Source organism: Canis lupus, chromosome 12 (genome assembly GCF_011100685.1).
Source record: "Canis lupus familiaris isolate Mischka breed German Shepherd chromosome 12, alternate assembly UU_Cfam_GSD_1.0, whole genome shotgun sequence".
In the NCBI taxonomy this organism is placed as follows: domain Eukaryota; kingdom Metazoa; phylum Chordata; class Mammalia; order Carnivora; family Canidae; genus Canis; species Canis lupus.
The window spans coordinates 17,552,984-17,577,660 of NC_049233.1; the positions used below are offsets into that span (position 1 = coordinate 17,552,984).

General features: G+C 34.0%; 1 protein-coding gene across 5 annotated transcripts in view; it reads right to left on the reverse strand.

Annotated features, from left to right (window-relative positions):
- Positions 1 to 5,455: 5,455 nt before the first annotated feature.
- The window catches only part of MMUT (methylmalonyl-CoA mutase), a 32,383-nt gene continuing 13,161 nt past the window's right edge, over positions 5,456 to 24,677 (reverse strand). For 4 of the 5 annotated variants that reach the window (XM_038554276.1, XM_038554274.1, XM_038554275.1 and 1 more), the window contains exons 7-13: positions 24,341 to 24,452; positions 23,186 to 23,301; positions 20,556 to 20,671; positions 17,434 to 17,565; positions 15,892 to 16,039; positions 12,032 to 12,199; positions 5,456 to 5,909 (exon numbers count right to left, since the gene is read on the reverse strand). In XM_038554276.1, the coding sequence (XP_038410204.1) occupies positions 5,781 to 5,909; positions 12,032 to 12,199; positions 15,892 to 16,039; positions 17,434 to 17,565; positions 20,556 to 20,671; positions 23,186 to 23,301; positions 24,341 to 24,452 (921 nt within the window). In that variant the 3' untranslated portion in view covers positions 5,456 to 5,780. Of the gene's footprint in view, positions 5,910 to 9,582; positions 9,724 to 12,031; positions 12,200 to 15,891; positions 16,040 to 17,433; positions 17,566 to 20,555; positions 20,672 to 23,185; positions 23,302 to 24,340; positions 24,453 to 24,677 lie in introns of all 5 variants that reach the window. The other variant, XR_005367807.1, reaches the window with a different exon arrangement.

The following is a 24,677-nucleotide window of genomic DNA, read 5'->3' on the forward strand; positions in this document are numbered from 1 at the left end:
TCTTAGCTGAGTTCTTAGCAAATGTAAGCCTAGAAATATTTCAAATGTCTTCTATAATAAGAGCTAGCATTTTGTAGGATAAAAAGGATATTTTGACTCGTAAGACCAAAAAAAAAAAAAAAATCCTTTCTATTCCTGGTTGCCTCATAACCAAAATAAATATTCTAGTCAAAAAACCTGGGTTTGGGGGGAAGAACTGTCTTCCCGTTTGGATAAGCCAAAATAATAAGTGATTAACTCATCTCACCTGAAAAGGCAGGAAACACAGTTTGTCTTAATTCTTTAGGCCTATTGTAGACACCATCTCTCTCTCGGAATCATTTTATTTAAATGATGCTGCCGATATCCGTATATATAACACCACATATCTGAAAGTTTTGCTTTCTCCCCCAAGCTATGGAATGATTTGCCAGTGATGCCAGATTCCTTTGTGACACATATTTAATACAATGACCCTGGGTTTGAGTGTGAGGTTTACAAACTGGATTGAAACTAAGGGGTCAGTATATCGTGAGCTAAACCTCATTTTGAGCGAGAAATTAAGGATTCCAAAACAAGACATATGTCCCTAATCACAGCAGCCTTGGTCAATCCTAGGCAAAAAGGGAAATGCAAAATGTCTCCTTGCCTCCTATCCCACTGGCATTTGAAAAAGCTATTATCTATTATTTGAAAAAGAGGAAAAAATGCTTATAGCTCAGATAAAGAGAAAAAACATAAAATTTTGTGGCTGCTTCAGTAATATACAAATATCTTCTACTGAAATCAGTGAGCTACCTGGAGGAAGTCAATTTTTAAAAAAGATTTCACAGTAAGATGTTAATGATAAAATCCATATCCTATCTGTAACATTATCATGAATTGCATGCTTCAACCACATTGACTGTCCCCAACTCCCTGAATAAGCTCTGTTTCCACATACCTGTTTTACATACTCACACTTCTGCCCACTTAACCTCTTTCCTTGTTTCAAACTCCAGATGTTGTTTCCTCTTTGAAGCTTTCATTTCTCCCACGGGAGAAAATCAACAAGTCTTCTTGTGTTCTCACAGCACTAGGTAGAGACCTTCTTTACAACCCTAGTCACAATCTCCATGAGTTTATCTGCTGCAAACTGGCTACCAGCTCCTTGAGAATAAGAATTATGTCAAATGAATATATTATTTTTATTTCCAAAGGCTAGAAGTGAGGCTAGCAAAAAGTATGATAATAATAATTACTATAGGAGACACTTATTGGTGGTTTACTGTCTGCCTAATAGTTCAAAGCAGGTTTCATGCATTAGATCATTTAATCCTTAAAACAAACATTTGATGTGGGTTCTATCACCATCCCTTTTGTACGACTGAAAATCGCAGCAGAATACATGCAGGACTATGACAGCACAAGACTTACCAAGTAATTGGCTCCCCCTGGAGTCTGGCGGTGCACAAGCTGTGCACAACTAGCAAGCTCTTTCAATGTTTTTAGAATCAAATTTAAATGTTTAATATTAGGTTTTTACCAGATAAATTTGTAATTTAAAAAATATTTTTGGAGGTCTTGGATGCTTTAAACTAAATATGTTAGACTTATCTGCCTTGTGTCCTTTTAAACTTATTATCTAAATAACCACTTATTCTGACGGAAGATTGTCACTGATCTGATCAGTGACAATTTTGATCACAAAATTGCTCTGATGACCATATGGGTTAATAAAATGACTAAACTAAAGGAGGCAATAGGATAGACTGTTTGAAGTCCAGTAAAAACAGTCCAGAAAACCTGAGAATGTCATTACTGTTATTCTACTCTTCTATCCTCCCACACCCCAACACATACATACAAGTTCTAGATTAAGATTTTCATTCATAGAAAGAATTAGCAAAAGTGTCTTTTTGCTATGGACATATGTAATGCTTACTGGCCATGTGCAGCTCTGCTAAAACACAATAAAATGTTGTATGTTTTTATTTTCCAAAAGTAATAGCATATTAGAACTTAACAAATGGTAACCAACCAATGAAAGTACATATTACATAAATTCATGACATTTATCTTAATTATATTTTGCCCATGATCTCAGAAGCAAAAATGTGTTATTAAATAATCCTGAAAGAAGTTATTAAATTCTGCATTGTTCTTTTTTTAAGGGATTTCAAGGAAATTTATATTTTGTGTTGTGTGTAAATACTCTTAGTATGCCCTCATGGCATGTTAAGTGGTAAGAGGAGGTCAGTATAACAAGGGATTTGAATGCAGAGGGAGGAAATAGGCCATGAAGAATCAGTAACTTAAAATAAGTTAATGTCAATTAGAGATAAATTTACTAAATAGAATTCAATAATAATCTCATATCCAAGGTCATATTCTAGCTTCACTGCTAATGAACAAATCATTTTAGCACAAATGCAGCATAGTTTATGAATAATTATCAACATGTAGTTGTACTGACCACAAATCACAATCACAAAGGATGACATTAAGTACATCTAAGCAGATTATGAAAAAGATGTGCTTTTCCTGAAGTGTTTACAGAGCCTATGGGTCTCTGGATCTCTAAGATGGACATCATTTCAAATTATTTTTTCAAGGAAACAGAATAATCCTGAACTTAGAGAGACACCTACAGGTACAGCAGGAAAAATAAAAGGAAGATCTGAGAAACAGAGAACAGTAGCATTATGTTCATTCAGGAAAACCAAAATGATTTTTCTTCAAAAACACTTTTGAATGTCAAGAGGATTTTCATAATGTTAGGCACAAATTTTCGTCTAATGACCTAAAGGATGGTTCATAATTCTTCGGAAATGGAGTCAGGGTTTGCCTATTGGTAGAAATAACATTATTTGTTAACATCATCAGCATCATTTTTACTATGTCTACCAAATAGCAGTAAAAATATTTACATATTCATCACTGTGCTAAGTCTTTTTTCCTCTCATTTAAAATAAAAATATACCTGGTAAAATAAACCTGTTCTGCATTAGCAGACATTTATGTCTTAACATAAATGGTTTTATGTTAACCTTTTTTTGTAAAGGAAAAGTTTTTGAGTAGTATGAAATGAATAGGCATTTAAAGATGCTAGAAGAGGGTGGTCGAGACCCCTGGCATAACCTTGTCTCTGGGTAAATAGGTTTAGAGTTGTTTAACATGCCCTCAGCTCTCCCCTCCATTGTATTAATCCCCACTCCCTGAAATGGAAATCAGAGGAAGAAATCATCCGGTTTCTTTAACTCTTCTATTTCCAGGCAGGTTTTGTTCAGAAAGGTTGCCCCTTCAAAGCTCCCCTCCATCTCCTGTACTATGATAATATTTATATAACACTGACGTTTCCATTAAGTTGTAGGGAAAGGATTTTAATGTCTTCAGAGTACCCTTAAGATGTCATTCAGGGTGTTTCCAAAGCCAGAAAAATTCTAGTATTGACAGAAAGACTACTGGAAAACAAATCCCATTATTTGTACCTTTTCCTGATTTTGACATTATGCCAGTATATCCAGTCTCAAAATCGCTGCACATCAAAAACAGCCCACAAAGGAACAACCAATATAGGTGAGAGGATATAGCAGATTCCACACAGTGAATATTCAAGGATCAAGAGCCCCTCCCCTTTTTTAAGATAAAAGAGAGATTCCATCAATTCAATCTCCCAAAATAAGATCTTACCCTCTCCATGTTTGTCATCTCTGAGCAGCACCCGAGCAGATAAGTTTCGTTACTGGAAATGCCTCTAATACATTATTCTAACAGTCTTCTCTCATTGTCAGTCTTGCCCCCACCCATCAAAAGGCATCTTCCACACCACTGGTGTGCTAAACACAAACTGTATCAGATTATTTCCAAAGAAAACCCTTTTATGATTCTGTCTTTATCTTCAGGACAAAGTCCAAATCCCTTAACTTGTCTCTGTACATAATCTGGCTCCTGCCTACCTTCCCAGTTTCCTGCCTTACCATTCACTTTTTTTCAACAATAATAATAATACAATAAAAATACCAATAGCATTTATAAAATAAACATGTCAGAACTATCCTTATAAATACTTTTATTGTGGTAAAATACATGTAACATGACATTTACCTTATTCACTATTTTTAACTGTGCAGTTTTGCGGCTTTAAGTTCATTCACATTGCTGTACAACCATTACCATCACCCATCTCTAGAACGTTTTTATCTTCCCCAATTGAAACTCTGTAACCATTCAGTTCCTTAATTTCACATTCCCTATCCTCAGGCCCTGGCAACTACCATTCTTTCTGTCTCTATGAATTTGACTATTCTAGAAATCTCATATAAATGAAATATCTGTCCTTTTGTGACTGGCTGACTTCACTTAGCATATTGTCTTCAATACTTTACCTAGTTGATGCATGTTTCAGAACTCCCTTCTTTTTTTTAAGGTTGAATAGTATTTTATTTATCCATTCATCTATCAGAGGACACTTGGGTTGCTTCTACCTCTTGGCTATTGTGAATAAAGCTGCTATGAACATGGATGCACAAATATCTATAGGACACCTCACTTGCAGTTCTTTTGGATATATACCTAGGAGTGAAATTGAAATTACTGGGCCATTTGATAACTGTTCAATTTTTTTTTTTTTTTTGAGGAATCATACATTTTCCCCAGCAGCAGCAGCAGCAGCAGCAGCAGCAGCATTGTACGTTCCCACCAGCAATGTACAAGGGTTCTGTGATAACTTTAGGTAATAGGTACCTAGAATAGGTAATCAACTTGAGTGGCCATGGGATGCCCTGATTACGTATTATATCTGGGTGTGTCTGTTAGGGTACTTCTGGATAAGATTAGCATTTGAATCAGTGGATTTAGTAAAGTAGATTGCCCTCTCCAGTGTGTGAGCATCACCCAATCGGTTGAGGGTCTGAATGGAACAAAGGCAGAGAGAAAGAGGAATCCACCGGTTTTATTTCCTAACTAACTGATCTGGGACACATCATATTATCTTTTCCGGTCCCTAGGCTGTGATTTACACTATGGGCTCTTGATTCTCAGGCCCTTAGACTTGGACTGAGTTATACCAACTAACTCTTCCAGCTATCATAGTCCTTCTACATTCCCAGTTTACATCATCATTCTGAAGAAAGCCATATTAACAACTTAAGCACCTTCATTTTAGGGAATATTCATAAATATCCACTCTCCTGGGGCTTGACCATGCCCAGCAATAACAGGGTCACATGTTCATACCCAGGAAAAAAGTAAAGTCAGATTTGAAGAAACATTCTGCCATTTCCTCCCTGTTCCAACCTTCGGGTCTGATTTAACATTCTTACTGAAGTGATTCCAGTAGAAGTTGGCTGAAGATCGTAACCATATTATATTTCTTTATATAAATACTTTTCCTTATTTTTTCCAAGGTAAGTATCATTATTTTGTTCATACATGGATTTTATTTTCTGGTGCTCAAGTCAATACAATACTAAATCAAAGAATGGGACTAGTCAGATATTTTTTAGGTAAAGTTTAATTTTTAAAATAGACTTTAATAAGAAATACTTCAAATAAATATCATGACTTTAAAATAATATCATTGTCTAGAGTTTCTGATGATGAATTAAACATATGGAGTTTTTAAGGATATATATGTTTTGATTTTTAAAGAAACTATATACACTTAGAGCATCACAAAATTCTTATAAGTCAGGTATTTTAATGTAAAGCTTTCAGGAAAGCACATATCAAATGTTGAAATAAATTGAAGACATGGTTTTATTCTCTGATCATCATTGAAAGTCTATTTTAGAAAGAAAGTTAACACAAAAAACAGGATGTTACATAGATTGCTGCTTCTTTTCCAAACACTTCTCAATATCATCAAGCACTTGAACGGCAGCCTTTGGAATTCGAGTCCCAGGACCAAATACATTGGAAACTCCAACTTCAAATAGAAACTCATAATCCTGTTGAAAGAATTTATTTAATTAAAGAAGAGACAATATTTTTAATTTCAAGGAAATGAAACTAGGGCAGTAATTACTGATGCCCCCAGCTTTCTCAACTGGTATACTATTCATATTTGAAGCTAAAAAATTTTTCCTTCCCTGGAAGTGCTAATAATAACCACTTGTACCCATTTTCCAAATACCCCAGTGTTTGATATGTGGTAGGAAACATGGCCCACTGAGCAAGAAGTTCTATGCCCCAAATCATATAATTTTCTTTTGCCTTGATTTTCACTACTTGTAATTATTTGTGTTAAATTTAGTATCACATTATAGGTTTGCATTATAAGGCTATTTATTTCCTCTAAGATATTTTGTCTACAGCTAGTGAATGCTAATACTTTTGGGGGGTGTTTTGTTTTAATTTTTTTTTTGCATATAGTTGACATACAGTGTTACACGATTTCAGGTGTACAACACAGTGATTCAAGTTTATACATTAGGTTTTGCTCACCACAAGTGGAGCTACCATCTGTCATGTTACATTGCTATCACAAGATCATTGACTATATTCCTTATGCTGTCTTTTATTTGCATGACTTTTTCATTCCTTAACTAAAAGCCTGTCTTTCCCACTCCCTTTTACACCCTCCCCTCTGGCAACCATCCGTTTGTTTTGTATTTATAGGTCTGATTCTGTTTTTTGTTTATTCCCTTATTTTTTTAAATTCCACTTATATCTGAAATCATGTGGTATTTGTCTTTCTCAGTCTGACTTACTCCACTTAGCATAACATCCTCTAGGTCCATCCATGTTGTCACAAATGGCACAATCTCATCTTTTTTACAGCTGTGTAATAGTCCGTGTTATACACACACACACACACACACACACCTTCTTTATCATTTGGTCTACAGACTGACACTTAGGTTGCTTCCATATCTTGGCTATTATAAATGATGTTGCAATAAACAGAGGAGTGCACATATTTTTTTGAATTTGTGGGGTTTTTTTCTTTGGGTGAATAGTGGTACTTTGAATTTTGCTTCATGATGAAATTAGATTTTCTGTAAATGAAGATTAGTTCATTTAAAAAAAAATTTCTCTCTTGTTTCCGCTGCTGTTTGTCAGTTTATTTTAAACACAAAGTTTGAGTGAGAAGATTCCCAGGACACAAATACTGCTCCAGGATGTATTCGGTTTAAAAATGAAGGTACCTGTAGCTATAATATTAAGTTTTAAGACAGGCTGTAAATCCCTGATCCTTATCGACTAGGGTGATCATATGGTTTTGTGGTTATTATTATAGCACCCTCTTTATTTTTATGAGTCTTTCTTTTTTCTATTGATGTATAATTGACATTTAACACATTAGCTCTAGGTATACAACATAATGATTTGATATTTGTATATATATTGAAAAATGATCACCACAGTAAGTCCAGTTAACATCCATCAAAAAGTCACAAAACTTAAAAAAAAAAAAAGTTACAAAACTTGTGTATCTGTGTTGAGAACTTTTAAGATTTACTCTTAGTAAGTATCAAATATATGATGCAGCATTATTAACTACAGTGTAACATTATATTCCTATGACTTATTTATTTTCATAACTGAAAGTTTGTACCTTTTGACTAAGTTCATTTGTTTTGCCCATCCCCTGCCTCCTGCCTCTGGTAAGCACCAATTTGTTCCCTGTATATGAGTTTGGGTTTCTGTGGGAGTTGTTTTGTTTTTAAGATTCCACATATAAGTGAGATCACATGGTATTTATTTTTCTCGGTCTGACTTATTTCACTTAGCATAATGCCCTCAAGTTCCATCCATATAGTCACAAATGGCAAAATTTCCTACTTTTTTATGACCAAATAATATTCCATTATGTATATATACCTATCTTCTTTATCAATTCATCCATTACTGGACACTTAGGTTGTTTCCACCTCTTGGCTATTGTAACTAATACATGAACAAACATAGGGGTGCATATTATCTTTTTGAGTCAGCGATTTCATTTTCTTCAGATAAATACCCAGAAGTAGAATTACTGGATTACATGGTAGTTCTATTTTTAATGTGAGAAACCTCTGTACTGTTTTCCATAGTGGCTGCATCAGTTTAGATTCCCACCAACAGTACACAAAGGTTCCCTTTTTCCACATCATCACTAATACTTGTTATCTCTTGCCTTTTTGATAATAGCTATTCTAATAGGTGTGAAATAACAGCTCATTGTGGGGTTTTTTTTTTTTCATTGTGGTTTTGATTTGCATTTCCCTAATGCATCTTTTCATGTACCTGCCAGCATCTGTATATGTTCTTTGGAAAATGTCTATTCAGGTCCCCAGCATCTGTATATGTTCTTTGGAAAATGTCTATTCAGGTCCTCTGCCCATTTTTTAGACTTTTTCAACACCTTTTTAAAAGCCCTATATTTATTCTTGAAGTCACATTTAGATGATGAATATGTGGTCATGCCAATTATCCTCCAACTACTTTTTTTTCCTGTCTTTAATATTTCCTTGTAATATTCTTGTAAATACTATATCCTGGCAATGACACTTAACACATCTTACTGAACTTTTCTCCTAAATCTGAACATATTTTTTTCTTTTTTTTTAAGATTTTTTTTATTTTGCGATGCCTGGGTAGCTAAGTTAGTTAAGTATCTGCCTTTGGCTAGGTCATGATTCTGGAAGCCTGGGATCAAGCCCTATGTCAGGCTCCCTATTCACCCTTCTCCCTCTCCCTCTGCCCCTTCCCCTGCTCATGCTCTCTCTCTCTCCTACTCACTTTCTAATAAATAAAATCTTAAAAAAAAAAAAACTGATTTTTTTTTGGTAAGTAATCTCTACACCCAACGTGCAGTTCAAACTCACAACTCTGAGATCAAGAATCACATGCTCTACCACTACCTGAGCCAGCCAGGCATCCCCTAAGTCTGAACTTCTAAAGTCAGAGAACATTTCTAATCATTTTTATAACCTCAACATTTGACACATTAAAAACACCTCAAGCATGTCATTATTCCTGGGCAGGTGCTATAGATTTAAGATTTCATAAGAAAACAATGAAATAATAAATTGGGGATGGTCAAATTGATAGGTTATCTCTTCTATCTTTCCTAATAATTCTATATATCATTTGCTCTGATCCCTGACTTACGTATTTGAAACGGAAGACTTATCTGGGAAAGGATGGAAATTTTGCAAATGGGGAAAGGGTTCTAGATCTACCTAAGCCTTATAAAATGTACTTTAGGGATCCCTGGGTGGCGCAGCGGTTTGTCGCCTGCCTTTGGCCCAGGGTGCGATCCTGGAGACCCGGGATCAAATCCCATATCGGGCTCCCGGTGCATGAAGCCTGCTTCTCCCTCTGCCTGTGTCTCTGCCTCTCTCTCTCTCTCTCTCTCTCTCTGTGACTACCATAAATAAATAAATTTAAAAAAATAAAAAAATAAAATAAATAAAATAAAATGTACTTTAGTGAGCAGATAAAATGTTGGAAACAAGTAACTCTAAATAAAGGATACACAGGTATTCTTTGTACTATTTTCATTTTGTATCTTACTATTAGTTTGAAATTATTTTCAAATAAAAACTTATTTCAAAACATTGTCTACTGAGCTGGCCAGGCATATAATCATAGTGTCTACTACATAAAATAAGTAAGCATCATGGGGCTGCTAACCTTGCCGAAAATATTTGGAAACCACTGCGTTGAAGAAGGTCAGAAGTTCCAGACTGTAGTTAACACACACTGGTGAGGACAGATCATATTTATTTAATTGAGCTGCAGAATCTCTAAGCTCCACGATGGCAGTGGCAAAATCTGTTTTGATTAACCACCATATATTAGTGATTCCTAATTTGAAATCTAAATGACTTTCAGCTGAGTAATAGTGCTATTTTATATACTTACTGCAAACAAATAATGCGAAAAATGCATAGGTGGTGACTGCTACAATTACAAAGGATACTCATATTAACACACAAGTGTGTCATTATTGAAAATAATCTTTAGTCTTTAAACTCACAGGGAAAAAAGTATGGAAAACATTTACAGATGCTTTGAGTAATTCAAATATCCATATCCAGAGGGTTAATACAACTTGTGTAAAATGTGTTTCTTGAAATGTCAGCTCATTTAGATAACAAGCCTGTGTTTTTTCTCAACTCATATTGCAATTCCAATATTTTGTGCAGCCTAATTATTTTAGTTCTTAAATTTTAACATGTCTAAGAGCTTAGACAGTATAGATTCTAAAACTGCAATACAAATAAAAGTTTCCATAGACAGACAATAAAGAATAAAAGCCCTTTCAAAAGCCCATATAGTAAAGTATATTTGTGAAAATAATAAGCAAATATGTTTAGAAAAGCAGTTTTCTGTTGACTATATCACCATAAGTATTATGTTGCTAGAAAGAATAAATAATATAATTTGGTTGCTAGCCCCACATTATTATAAACCTCACAATTTCATACATATATTTTCTGATTTCCTAAGTAGTATATAAGTCACTATTTTATATTCTGAATGGTATAAAAGAAAAAATTTTAGACTTAGACATAAGATCACATTTCAATGATAGGTTCCTACTATAGGGGAGGGGTCTTAGCATCCATCAATCTCATTTAGAGCAATCTCATATATACTTCTACTTTTTCTATTCTCAGTAGAAAAAGAAAACTTGATATAATTGAAAACTGGATTGGAAATAGAACAAATTTGTATCTTAACTAATTATTTTAAATGACAGGTAAGGTAATAAATGGAAGGTATCACCCCATCCCATCAATAAATTAACTGATTGTCAACTAGCATTCATTTCTCCTTTTCTAAGAGGATCCACATTTTTATTCAATTCAAGAATCCACCTCTTCTCCAATCAGGGAAAATTCAAACTATTGACTTTTCAGGGCTGGCTGATTCCATTTCTGGATTACGATATTTTTAGCTCTAAGAAAACTATACCCCAATCAAATTAGTTTTAATGAAGAAGATATTCTGCAAAACCATGTAACTGAAACAGCTCTGAGTTAGGGCAACATCCATGGATGGAAACATGGAAGAAATGAATAAGGTAAGCTACTCTAAACCAATAGAAGCATGTGCTGCTGACTGGTTAACCAAAGGACTCACTTCATTACCAAGACAAAGAGTGTTCCTATATCTGTGGTTGAGGGTTGATACATGCACTGGTGTGTTCATCATTCTTCTCTCTTCTAGCTGTGAGATTTTATTACTTTTATCCTGTTCCTTTTCCATCATTCTTTATTGAATATGAAGAAAGTATATATCTAGGTTACTAATTTGCAAAGAGGTAATTCCCTCATAAAAGCTTTATAAATTGTTAAATTTGGGGATCCCTGGGTGGCTCAGCGGTTTGGCGCCTGCCTTTGGCCCAGGGCGCGATCCTGGAGTCCCGGGATCGAGTCCCGCGTCGGGCTCCCGGTGCATGGAGTCTGCTTCTCCCTCCTCCTGTGTCTCTGCCTCTCTCTCTCTCTCTCTCTTATAAATAAATAAATAAATCTTTAAAAAAAATAAAAATAAAAATAAATTGTTAAATTAAATTATATATAATGAATTATAGCTTGAATAGAAAACAACATCCCGATCAAATCAAATGTGGGAATTCTCTAAGCACAGAGCCCTGAACTCTACATAGCACTCTACATAGCTTGCCCATGAAGCAGGCTCTGTTTTGTAGTTAGCTTTCTAATCACAGGTGCTCACTAACAGGCCCAAAGGCAGAGTAGGAAACAAGCATCTTGCCCAAGAGCAAACATCCCTTGCTAGAGGGATGCAACTTTCTCTCCAACCCATGCCTCTCACATCCATCTTTGCCCCAGTTCTTTGAAACATCTTATGTAATTGGGAAACACTTGGGAGGTTTTGCTAGAATAAAGAAAAAAAAAAAAAAGAAAGAAAGAAAGAAAGAAAGAAAACAACATCCCCCACATTTTTAGTAAAATTTACTTTGTAAAATCACCAGGAAATAATTTAGATCAAAATCTATATCAAATTTATCTTTAGTAAACATATACAGTAAATTAGAAACTAAATATAAACTAATATTACTCAGAATTCCCATTACAGTACTAGAAAAATACAGAATACAGGAGATGAACAATACCTGTGGTGGTATCACCCCTCCACACATGACAAGAATATCTGGCCGTCCGAGGGAGTTAAGTTCTTTGATGAGTTCAGGAACAAGGGTTTTATGACCAGCAGCGAGTGTGCTCACACCCACAGCATGAACATCTGCATCCACAGCCTGCTGGGCCACTTCACGGGGAGTCTAAAATAATCAGAAGGTCAAGAAACAAATCATCATTTATTCCAAAAAGTATTTTAAGACTGTTACCTACTTAACTGGCATTCCAAGGTTTTCCTCATTAAAAATCTTGAAGTGAATAACTTCAAATTTCATCATTCTCAAATCATAAATACCAACTCATCCAATTGATAAAATAAACACTAGTGCTATATTTGCTTCTAGCCCTAGAATTTATCAATTAGATTTAAGTTACACCAAAATATAGTTCCCAAAAAACCTTAGATAAGAAATATAGACAAAATATATTATCTTTCCATGTTACAATTTTTGAAAACTACATCTGTTGTCTTATCAACATTTATTGAATGGTTGAGCAGTACAAGACAACACATTATATAGTATCTATGAAGTAAAAGACTAAACATAAAATTCAATATGAAAAGTGAATCTTCAGTTTTAAAATAGAATGGGAAAGAGTTATGTTAGCAAGATGGCACACTAGGAAGCTCCAGGACCTCGGTCTCCCATGAAGACACTGAACAACGTACAAATCAAAATAACATGAGAACTCTAGAAACCAGTGAAGGGACTACAACATCTTGGCAAATACATAAACAAGAAAGGAATGGTGCCAGTATGATTGTTCTTCATTATTAACTGGATTTAACCAGTATGAAATACAGAATCATAAAGGATATTTTCAAGTATTCAATTATGTACTGAGTTACCCAGAATCATATTCATTTTCTGGAATGAGTCTATACCATTTGCTTTGATCATGTGCATGTATTCAAATCACTTCATATAAAAGATACCTACAAGCTTCTCATTGTAAATATACTGTAATTTGAGAAACTTGGAAAGGAAAAGGTTATCTCAAAAACCACTGAACAATCATAAGCTCAAAAAATTATCAAAATCTGAAAATTTCCTTAATTTGGGAGTATTTTAAGGCTCATAATTTCAGTGTGAAAACAAAAGATTCTATGTTCTCAGTAATGGAGCCACATTTAAGATCTTTAGGTAAAACACACAGCGTATTGGTAAAACCTTCAGTCTGGTGAAAAATATAACCTATGAAATTAAAACCTTTAAGAAAATGTGCATATTCTTGGTATTAAGAAATTTAATTGTTATATGCATGATTGGTCATTCACATCATCCATGTTATAAAATTTATTAGATTAAAATTCCATTTAAACAAATTCAGTTCCATGCTTTATGCTTATACACATTAAATTGAATTTTGTGTTCAAATGTTGAACATCTTAAAACTTCAAATTTAATTTTAATTAAATCAGACACAGAACTGTAAGAAAGTACCTTCACCCACAGATAAGTTTTCTTTTTTTTTAAGGACAAAGTATTATGTTAACAAAGTTGGTAGTACTAAAAGGTAAATTATATTTTTATAGATGGCATTTAATGGGGAAATGAACCTACAGCTCTTTGAAAAATTCTTGCAAATGCCAATGGATGACAATTGTTTTTAATTACTTTTATTTTATATAAAAAAATATTTCCCAAAAGCTACTGACTAAATATCAGGAATTATTATATTTGGTCATTATTTAAAACAAAGGAGCACCTAGGTGGCTTAGTCAGTTAAGTGTTGGAGTCTTGATTTCAGCTCAGCTCATGATCTCAGGGTCCTGGGATCAAGACCCATGTTGGGCTCCCACTGAGTGAGGCACCTGCTTGTCTCCCTCTCCCTCTGCCCTTCCCTCCTGTCTCTCTCCCCCTCCCTAAAACAAACAAATAGGCAAACAAAAAGCTAACATAAAAGGGTGGTAGAATAGAAGTAAAAAACTAGAATGGGAAAGTATTCAACTCAAAGGAAGAATGAAAGCAATCTATTTATTTAGTCTAAAATATATTTGAGATTCTTAACAAAATCTAGCTTAAATGCATTTATGAATTTACCTACCAACACAGCTCAAGGATGTATCTATCTCCTGAAGTTCAGGCTAACTCTTCATAGTAAAAACTTCTTCTAGACTCTCTAATAGTAGTATTTAAAAATTCAAAAGGGAAAACTTACAAATTCTACAAAGGGCCGCCCTCTTCAGGAAAGTTTACTTTTTTGCTGGTGAAAAGTCTTCACCTTAGTTGACCCATCTGCAGTGTGGAATAACAGACTTTCCTTTTCATTGAAACTCTTTCTTCCTCAGTTTTTTATCTCACTCCTCACTCCATTCCCTTTCCCTTCTTTGCTGCCTCCTTTTCTTTTTCCTTTTAATGTTCAAGTTCTCATCTCAAATACATTCTTAGTGGGAAGTTAAATCAGTTTCCATGGCTTTATGTACCATTTACACATTGATAAGTCTGAAAATCTTATTTATTATGGAGGCCTCTCTTCTCTGCTCCAGACATGCATATAAACTCACATGGTCATCTTCACCTGAGTGTTCTGTAAGCCAGTTCTCTTAAGCCTGCCTCCTTATCTGTAAATAGCCCTCTCTTTAAATTTTCTTCACAATCTTAGCTGACTTCTGCTAACCCTGACACTGCTTCAGTTAAGGCCTGCCTTGCTTCTCACTCAGATTACTGAACTACTTAACTGGATTCTTTGCACCTAGTCATGGCTCTTCTCAATCCACTTCAGAAAGTGATTTTCCGTGCTCGCTTCGGCAGCACATATACTAAAATTAGAAAGTGATTTTCCTGGAAAGTGAGCTTTCTAAAGTATACATTTGATTGTCACTCTGACTAAACACCTTTGGGATAATGTTCAAACTTCTCAGAATGGCATATAAGGCTCTTCATCTTAATCTACATACCATCCCAAGCTCTGTATTCTAACTGTACTAAACTTCTTACAGTTTCCTGAAGACATCATGCCTTCATGGTTCTGTACCTCTGCTCAAGCCAACTCTTCTTCTTAGCATGCCCTTCCCTGCCTTGCTCTCCAGGCTTCTGAAGGGCACAGCTCACCTATAAGTTCCAGGACACTTGGACAAGTTCCTTGTTCAAACTTCAATTACAGTGATTATTATTCTGCTATGATTACTGATAAGTAAATCTCTTTCTGTTCAGAGTCTGTAACCTCCCTGAAGACAAAAATCATATCTTACTCAACTCTGAACCTAGCATTTGATAGATGATCAATAGGTATATAGTGGATAAAGCTTTTTAATATAAAAGTTATTACAATGTACTCAACCAAAGATATTTTGTAAAGAATGACTGTTGTATCACTCTATAGAGGATTTCAGCTTCATTTACTTCCAACAAATTAACTTGCTGAATCAAATATTTTGTGATTAAATAAACTACTACTAGAGAATAACAAGAATAGAAATCTAATTATGAATTCCGCTCTCACTGTGATGTTTGATTTCCCTTTCAAAACACTTTCCACCAATCCATTATGGGCTATCTTTCCCATAAATTATTAGTCAAATCTCAATAAATGATACAATAAGACCTCTGAAAATAACCTACAGTTTCAGAAGCCTAGTAACAATTTTAGTTACTGATACTGATTTTACAAAGTTTTAGAAACACGTACATTAACATAAATTACATTACTTTCCTATTTCTGCCATAATTAACTGGATTATATGCATTTAAAAATAGATTGGGGAATTTTGCTGAACTCATCTTCTTTTATAACTTGAAAAATATTGTCACGGTTTATCATCTTAATATTATTTTTTCTGAATTTAAGTGATTTATGACCCTCTTTTTGAAACTCCAACAATTTTCAGTACCTGAAAAAGAGGACCTATGTCCACATCAAAACCAAGATCAGCAAATCCTGTAGCAATAACTTTTGCTCCTCTGTCATGTCCATCTTGTCCCATTTTTGCCACAAGAAGACGAGGTCTGCGGCCTTCGCGTTCCATAAATTTATTAACCCTAAGAACATTTTAAAATAGAACAGCTACTAAAAAGTAGTAATACTAAAATACAATGGTTATATAGCAATTGTCCAAAGGTAAGACATAAAAACTATAATTTATTAACAGCAAATCTTTCAAGTTTATTTAAAAACACCTTTTTACATCTGTTTACTCATATTTTGTGAATATCTCTATTTCAAATTGAGAATTCCATTAAGGCCTGGATATGCTTACCACCTTTCCCTTAAAGGAAAGTCTGAAAGATGGCACAGCCAATAAGCCCGTAACAATTGAGAAAATCACGGTGAAACACGATGAGGAAATGACAACTTTTCACCTTCTTAAGCCAGTCTCCAGAGTATAAGATACATAAATATTTAAATATAAACTAAAAGGTGCCTTTCAGAGTTATTTATAAAAATGTGACTCACTAGTTGTTTTGAACTGTCCGTATCTCACTTACCCATCACAAGTGTGAACTCCTCCAAGCTGAAAGCAATGTGGTGCCTTCTAATGACAGTTAATCAGAATATCTGCTAGCTTAAATCAATAAATTTACACCCCATGTGAAAAAGTACTACATTTGTTTTTTTTTAAGAGAAAAAAATTTCCATTTTGATGACTTTCACCTTGGATGTTTTGATATTTATAACTAGTGACATAAAAAGAGGGAAATTTATTACAAAGGTTGAGAAGAACAATCATCAGAAAGCTACATACCTGGGAAGTATGAAAAATTTATATTAATTTTAATGTCCTAATCATGTTTGACAGTGTTACCTACTGTCAGTCAAGAGAGTTTGATTTTAATTTATGTATAGATGGCACAAAATACTTATTTTCAAACAGGAAAATTATTTTATAATTATAATTATTTCAGCAATTAAACAATTTGAATAAACTTAGGAAATGTATACTGTAGTAAGGAAACTAAAATATAAGTACCCAGGGGATATGAAGCAGTATCAATGTTAATTAGACAAACATTTGTTTTATTTATATTTATATATATATATCTATATATATATATTTTTTTTTTTTTTTTACATTTTATTTATTTATTTGCAAAAGAGAGAGCTCACAGAGGGAAAGGAAGAAACAGACTCTTGGCTGACCAGAGGGCCCCACATGAGGCTTGATCCCAGGACCTTGTGATCATGATCTGAGCAGAAGGCAGATGTTTAACCAACTGAGCCACCCAGGTGCCCACAAACATTTGTTTTAAATGAGAAATATCTAAAGGGAGCTATGGTGAAAATTCAAAATATTACATTAGTAAAACTACAGACTAACAGGACAGTCGATTCAAATGTTTTCCAAATGGTGTGTGAGAAAATTAAGCCTGTAGCTGACTCATGGGTATTAAGTTAATAAAAAAGACATTCTGGTTAAAGAAATCTCACATATTACCTCTTGATAGCAAATGTTATTTCTTTACTTTCTCCAAATTCCTGGCGATAGGCTCCACTCACCATACGATCATTAGCTTTATGTTCACCAAACACCTTTTTCATAGCATCTGTGATTTCTCCAACTGTACATCTAAAATATTAAAATAATAAAGGCGCTATTAACATCATCATTGAGACAAAAGTACTTACTTTAATACTTAATATAATTAGACATATTTTATTACCTAAGTAAAAAATAGGCTATCAAAAATCTTATGCTATTTGTCTTTCTCTGATTGACTTATTTTGCTTAAATAAGAATGCTTTTTTACTGCATTGATAAAAGTCTCTCTCCTCAGAATACTTATGAAAAATAATTCTGGAAGCCTCTATACATAGCAATATCTTTTTAACAACTGTTAACTAAAAAATGACTAAATGATTTAAAAACTGTAAGTAGATAAGCATGTAAAGGTTACATGAATAATTCACCAAATACAATCTGGCAATACAAATAGGCAAAGAAAGCAAGATTCCCACTGATACTTTTTTTTTTTTTTTTGAGAGAGAGAGAGAGAGAGCATGAGCAAGGGGAGGGGCAGAGGGGGAGAGAGGATCCTAAACAGACTCCAGGCCCAGTGCGGAGCCAAACTTGGGGCTTGATCTCACAACCCTAAGATCATGATAGGTCAGCTGAAATCAAGAGTTGGACACTTAACCACCTGAGCCACCCAGACACCCCTCCTGCTGATACATTTTGATAGGAAGTAGGTCTTTTAGCATATTCCATCCATTTGTTTATTCATTCAACATTGATTGAATGCCGAATATGGGCCAACCAAGGTAAGTGCTAGACATATGGTGATAAATGAGACTGGGGTTGATCTTATAGAACTTATCTTTTAATCAGGGGACACAGATAATACACAGGCACACAAATGAATTAATAAGAATTTCATATGATAATAAGCACTTTGAACACACTGAAACAGGTGAAAGAGGGTCTCTGGGGAAGCTATTCTAAAGATAATGAAGATATTAAGATACAACTTTTCAACTAAGACCTAAATGATTTGAGAAGGAGAAACTCAAGGGAACATAAGGGGGAAAACTATTTGAAAAAGAAAGTACTAAATGCAAAAGTTCTGAGAGGTAGAAAAACATGTTCTTTGCTCTAAAACTAGAAAGAAGGACACTGGGAACACAGCATCATGAAGGAAATAGAATAAGATGAAGTCACAGATACAGGTCAGAATCATATCTCACACAATCTTGCAGGCCGTGGTAAGATTAGATTTTAATTTTATTTATTTATTTATTTATTTTAGATTTTAATTCAAAAGCCATGGGAGACCATTGCAGGACTTTAGCAGAGAAGTCTTATTTCTTTTAAGAAATTAAAACTGGAAAAAAAAATACACACACACAAACCCAACCCATATACTATGTATTTACTCTATCCCTTAAGCACTTAAAACATGTTAAAAAAAAAAGTTCATTATATTAGGCAATACGTAACAAAAGCAAAAATAATTCATTTAGTGACATCATATACTGGAAGAAATTTTTCTGTGGTTTACTTGCTTTTCTGTATGTCCTATTAGGCAAAGCATTGACTGCCCTTTATTTTCGACTATCTATTCAAAGATAACTACACAGTGAAAAGCTTTGGAAGACAGAGAAACCTTGTCTACCTCTGAAAAGAGAGTAGGTTTACTGTTAAAAATAAAAATGTCTCCCTATACTTGAAAGTACATCAAACTTCTCAATCTACAAATGAGTGACATGAATTCATTACAATAGTTTCAAATATCCTGGGCCATGGGGAAATACACAGTATTAATATACTTCACCCACTCTGGTGAGTAGATGGTAAAGGAGGCTTAGCTGCCTCCGAAGGGCTTCAGTGAGTTTTTTTGTTTTCACTTGCTGCAACTCTTAAAAGGCTGGTTCATCTTTTCTCATCTTTGAATACTTTTGACCCTTTCCCAAACCTTGTTAGAAAGCTTTAGTAACTAGTGGCTAAACAAAATTTAGCTGGTTGCACAGATCTGTTAATGAACTCAAATACAGAATCTGTTCACTGATTTTAAATACACCTTCAATAGCTCCACATGCATACAGAATAGCTCCACATGCTTACAGAAGAGTGGACCCTAGAGTATCATGAATAATGCTTTATCTGCTCAAACCCTGGTAATGACCAAGTATTGTAAATGCATAAAATGTCTTCAGGAACCCCACTGTTTGGCTAGCTGGCCACCTGGCTGCACTGTCCTGCAGCACACTGTGGCACATGGATTCCTGGGGTGCTCAGCATGCTACCTTTCATCCAATGAAGGAAATGGGAGAGCTTAAGCATCTTTCTTGCTCAGAAAGGTTTCATGATACCCCTGGAACCTACATGAATTCACTTATAATTCATTACCATCAAGCTGCTAAAATGACCAACCTTCAGCTTTTTCCTAGAGATGGGAAATGAGCACATGCACCTGAACAGTTCTCACTACCTTATTTTGCCAGTAACTGAATATGACAAAATCAATCACTTTTGCCCTGTTTTGTTCATTCATTTGTAGAAATGTTTAGAACTAAATTAGCTAGTTAATAATGATCTGAAGGTATTTTCCTTTGTAAGATGGGCTTTCTCAAAACCTAAGGACTGCATGCTTGTATATTTTAAATGTTAATGTTTCATTTTTAAATTTTATTTAAGAGGATTAAATCCTCTTAATGTTTACATGTTTAAAAAAATATGAATGCTGTAAGCGCACAGATATTTAAAGAAAATAAGAACTAACTTCATTTGAGTTTCCAATACTTTCTTTTAGGCTCACATGGTTTTTATAATCAACTTTTTTAAGTAACTACACTTTAAAAAGCTAAACTGGTCCACTTCTATTATTTGGAAATCTCCAAATTTCTTTTTTTTTTTTTTTTTTAAGACTTTATCTGTTTGTTCATGAGAGACATAAAGAGAGAGAGGCAGAGACACAGGCAGAGGGAGAAGTAGGCTCCATGCAGGGAGCCTGACGTGGGAATGGATTCCGAGTCTCCAGGATCATGCCCTGGGCTGAAGGCAACGCTAAACCACTGAGCCACCCAGGCTGCCTGGAAATCTCCAAATTTCAATATCCTCACCTTGCACGAGCTGCATCCACTGCAAGAGCCAGAATATTCCCATCTCCACTAGCAGCACATTCAGTCAGTGCAGAAAGACATCGTTCAGCCAAATCTTGATCTCTGATGGCTTTGACCTTATGAAAAAGTCAAGAAAAGGGACAATTTATGTGAATACCTAATAAAACAGAGATCAGGAAATTAGACATTGATATATATCACATAGAAATTGTTCCATAATCCTAAAACTCAAAAACAAAAGGAAAGACAAGGAGAGAATAAATGTATCCTAGGTCGGATACTCATTCAATTCATTCATTCATTCATTAAATAAACATTAAAGGGCTTCCTAAAATAATACTGAATTCTGGATAATTCTGATAAGTCAGAAACAAGCAGGGCAATAATAAAAAATAGATGGTGACTCTCCCATATAGTACATGCTACTTAGGCTTTACTAAGGTAACAGGACATTGAAAACAAGTAGATCTTTTATATGCATAATTTCAAAGGCACACTAAAGAATAAGAGTGACAAGGAAGAAAAAATAATAACAGGTTATAATTTAGAAAATATTTCAGTTACATGTTGTTTTCCTTAACTAATTAACAATATATTGGTAATAATATATCCGTGTATTGTTTTTCTTTATTCAAAAATAACCCAAAGAGGGGAACCTGGGGTTGGCTAAGTCAGTTATGTATCAGTCCTGTGATCTCAACTCAGGTCTTCATCTCTGAGTTTTGAGTTTAAGCCCTGTATTGGGTCTAAAAAATAATAAAGAAAGAAATCCAGAAGAGACAAGAGACAATGAAAAATAGCAAGAGAGTCAAAAAGACAATGAAAAGCATGGTCAAAAACTTTTCCTGTCAGGTCCTAGCTCTACTCTGCTTTACCAATAACCTGCCTAAACAAAGTTACATAAAATCCAATTTCTTACAAGTTTGCATCACCTATAAAAGACTAAAATATGATACTACTCAAGATGCTACTAAAATCTTGTATCTATACACAGAAGTGGACCAGAAATCTTATATTAAGGGCAAGGAAAAACCCAACTCCATTATCATTATTGAATTTTTCTCTTGCTTGAAATAAAGTTTAACATCATTTATGGCAAATGAAACCCCTCAAATTATGAGGGTGCAGAGTTAACAAAAGCCTAAAGTATAAGAGAAGAGAAAAGGAGTTTTCCTAACATAATAAATATTCAGACTTTTGTGATGACTGAAAATAAAATGCTACATCCTAAATAGGACCTTTTAAAAAATGACAAAAATGTGAGAGAGGGGTCATTGTCTCCTGATTGAGGGTGAAAATGGAAATAATGTCATTAAACATCTGCCATTACTGGGCGCTATATTTTATGTTGGCAAATTGAATTTAAATTTTAAAAAATTAAATAAAAAAATAAATAACTGCCATTAACTATAATAGAAAAAAATAGAAGATGATAGTTGTGCATTCAGTTTCACTGAACAAACCCTATTAGATTCCTAAAGAATATCTAAACTGAGGAGGGGAAAAAGAAGTCAGATCTTAAATTTTCACAGGGAAATTAAACTGAGGAAAACCATTAAAGATCACTAAAGAATGTCAAGTCTCTTGCCTTAGAAATAAAAGTAAGTATAAAAGATAAAAAGCCCACCATAGCTTCATACAATAGAAATATATAGGTTGTTAACTGTAAGACCATGTTATATCTTAGTATTTCATATACTTTGATTCATCTTGGGAAGAAATTGGAACTAAAGTAAGACAGAACTCTAGTTTCAATCAAAATAAATATATTTCATTTATAAACTGTATCTTACTTACAGCACCATCAAATATATTTGAATTAAAAAGAAACAGAAAGCAAATGATTCTTTCAGAGTAGTATCAGAAACCAGGGTCTGATCAGAAACAAATTATAGTGAGAAGTCCTAGGTTCAGATACTCTGAACTTAATTTGGTTTTGATTTTGAGTGAGTTACATAATCATTTAAGCCTTTGTTTTAATCTATAAATTATGGGAAGTATTATTATTATAGCAGTTTTTAATAGCAATATGTAAGTTTCACAGAGACAGCTGTCAAGATTTAAAACATGAGTGTTACAAATAAACCATGAAGTTCCAACAAATAAACCATGAAGGTCCAATTTTTCTAAAATAAATAAATAAATAAATAAATAAATAAATAAATAAATAAATAAATAAAACATGAGTGTTTAGTGTCAACAGACTTACATTTGAGTCTTGGTTGTTCAATTATTTATTCTGGTCAAGTTTCTCAAACTCAAACTTATCTTTAGTTTCCTTAACATTTTTTTTTTTAAGATTTCATTTATTTATTTGACAGAGAGAGAGAAAGCACAAGCAAGGGGTAGCACCAAGAAGAGGGAGAGAGAGAAGCAGACATCCCACCAAGCAGGGAGCCCAACAGGGGGCTCAATTCCAGGACACTGGGATCATGATCTGAGCCAAAGGCAGATGCTTAACCCATTGAGCCACCCAGGTGCCTTTAACTTTAAATTTCTTTAACTTTAAAATGTTGGGAAATAATGCCCACCTCATGTAGTTGTTATGAGGCTTAATAAGCACAACAATGTAGGGGCTTATACAGTGCCGAGAATATAGAAAGCACTCAAAAAACGATAGCTGTTATTACCTTCTTGAGTTTTTCAATTTGCTTGTTACGCACTGAAGTATTATCAATCGCCAGAACTTCCACAGATTCTTCTTTTTCCAATTGGTACTTATTTACTCCAACAATTATTTCAGAACCTATTAATTTCCCAGAGGAAAACAATATGTAGATAGTAATGCTCTGATCATCACTTACTTTCCCTATAAGCTTAATATTTTTACATAGTATTCTTAAATCCTAATAAAACTTCAATATAGATCAACAAATTATATCCCAATAAAATGAGAAGAGAGGGGAAAGAAAAGTTATGTATCAGAATCTCTGTAAGGGATTTTTGTTTTATTATTGTTATTTTATTATTCTCCCAAAGTTATTATTCTTCCCAGAGTTTCCTGATAAACACTTCTAACACTACAAAATTAAAATAATAATACCAGCAACATCAAGATTTAAAAGGGAGAAGATTAACATCCAATAGCATTTCTAATATATTCTTGAATTCTCTTATAACCCAATCACTTTTAACAAAAAATACTCTTAAAATTTAAAAGTAATAAAACAGAATTATAAAGATGTTTAGATGTTTCCTGAACATAGTAAGAATATATTTTGCCTCAAACTACCAGATTATTACTGTATCTAAAGACATCCTGCCACCCACCACTTCTCCTTATTTCCCTTATAGAACTCATCACAATCTATAATTATTTTGTTTACTTGGTCATTTTCTCTTACTAAAATGCAAGCTCTAAGGGTGCAGAGAGCATGTCTAACCTGTTCACAGGTGTATGCCCAGATATGGCATAGTGCCTCAAATACTAACTAAATACTAAAAAAGTGTTGGCTGACTGAATAAATTAATACTCCAATGCAAGCATAATGACAATATCTTTAAAACGCTGAAGATATCCACCTACACACTATACACACACACACACACACACACACACACACACAATGGCATACCTCCACTCATACTCTACATATGCTTACCCATGTGCATCCATGCAAAAATACAAAGAGACAGATAGAGAGATAACAGAGATGAAACATTTTATCCAAGTTTCATTTTTCCATTATTTTTGTCTTATTAACTACATATATTATCTTCAAACAGAAATTAATATCTCTTTTTAAATACTAGATTCACATATAAATGTTTTCATTTTATCTTACCAGAGTCTATCCTTGCCTGCCTTCGGGCAGCACATTCTTCAATTCGAAGTTTAGGTATTCCTTCTGCTACAGCTTTGGCCATTCCACCCATCTCTTCAATTTCATCAATGAGCTAATATGAAAAACAGATTAGTAAAACTGGAAAAGAATATAAAGATATTTCTATAAACTATACAATAGTTACACTATATAATTACTGATATTAATAAAGTCATAAACTATTTTAGTGGCAAGTTTAATGTTTCATAAGAAAAGAATTAAGTTAATATCAAGAGCACTGATTAGAAGTTCTACAGAGTTAGGGGCATCTGGCTGCCTTATTTGGAGGGAGCATCCA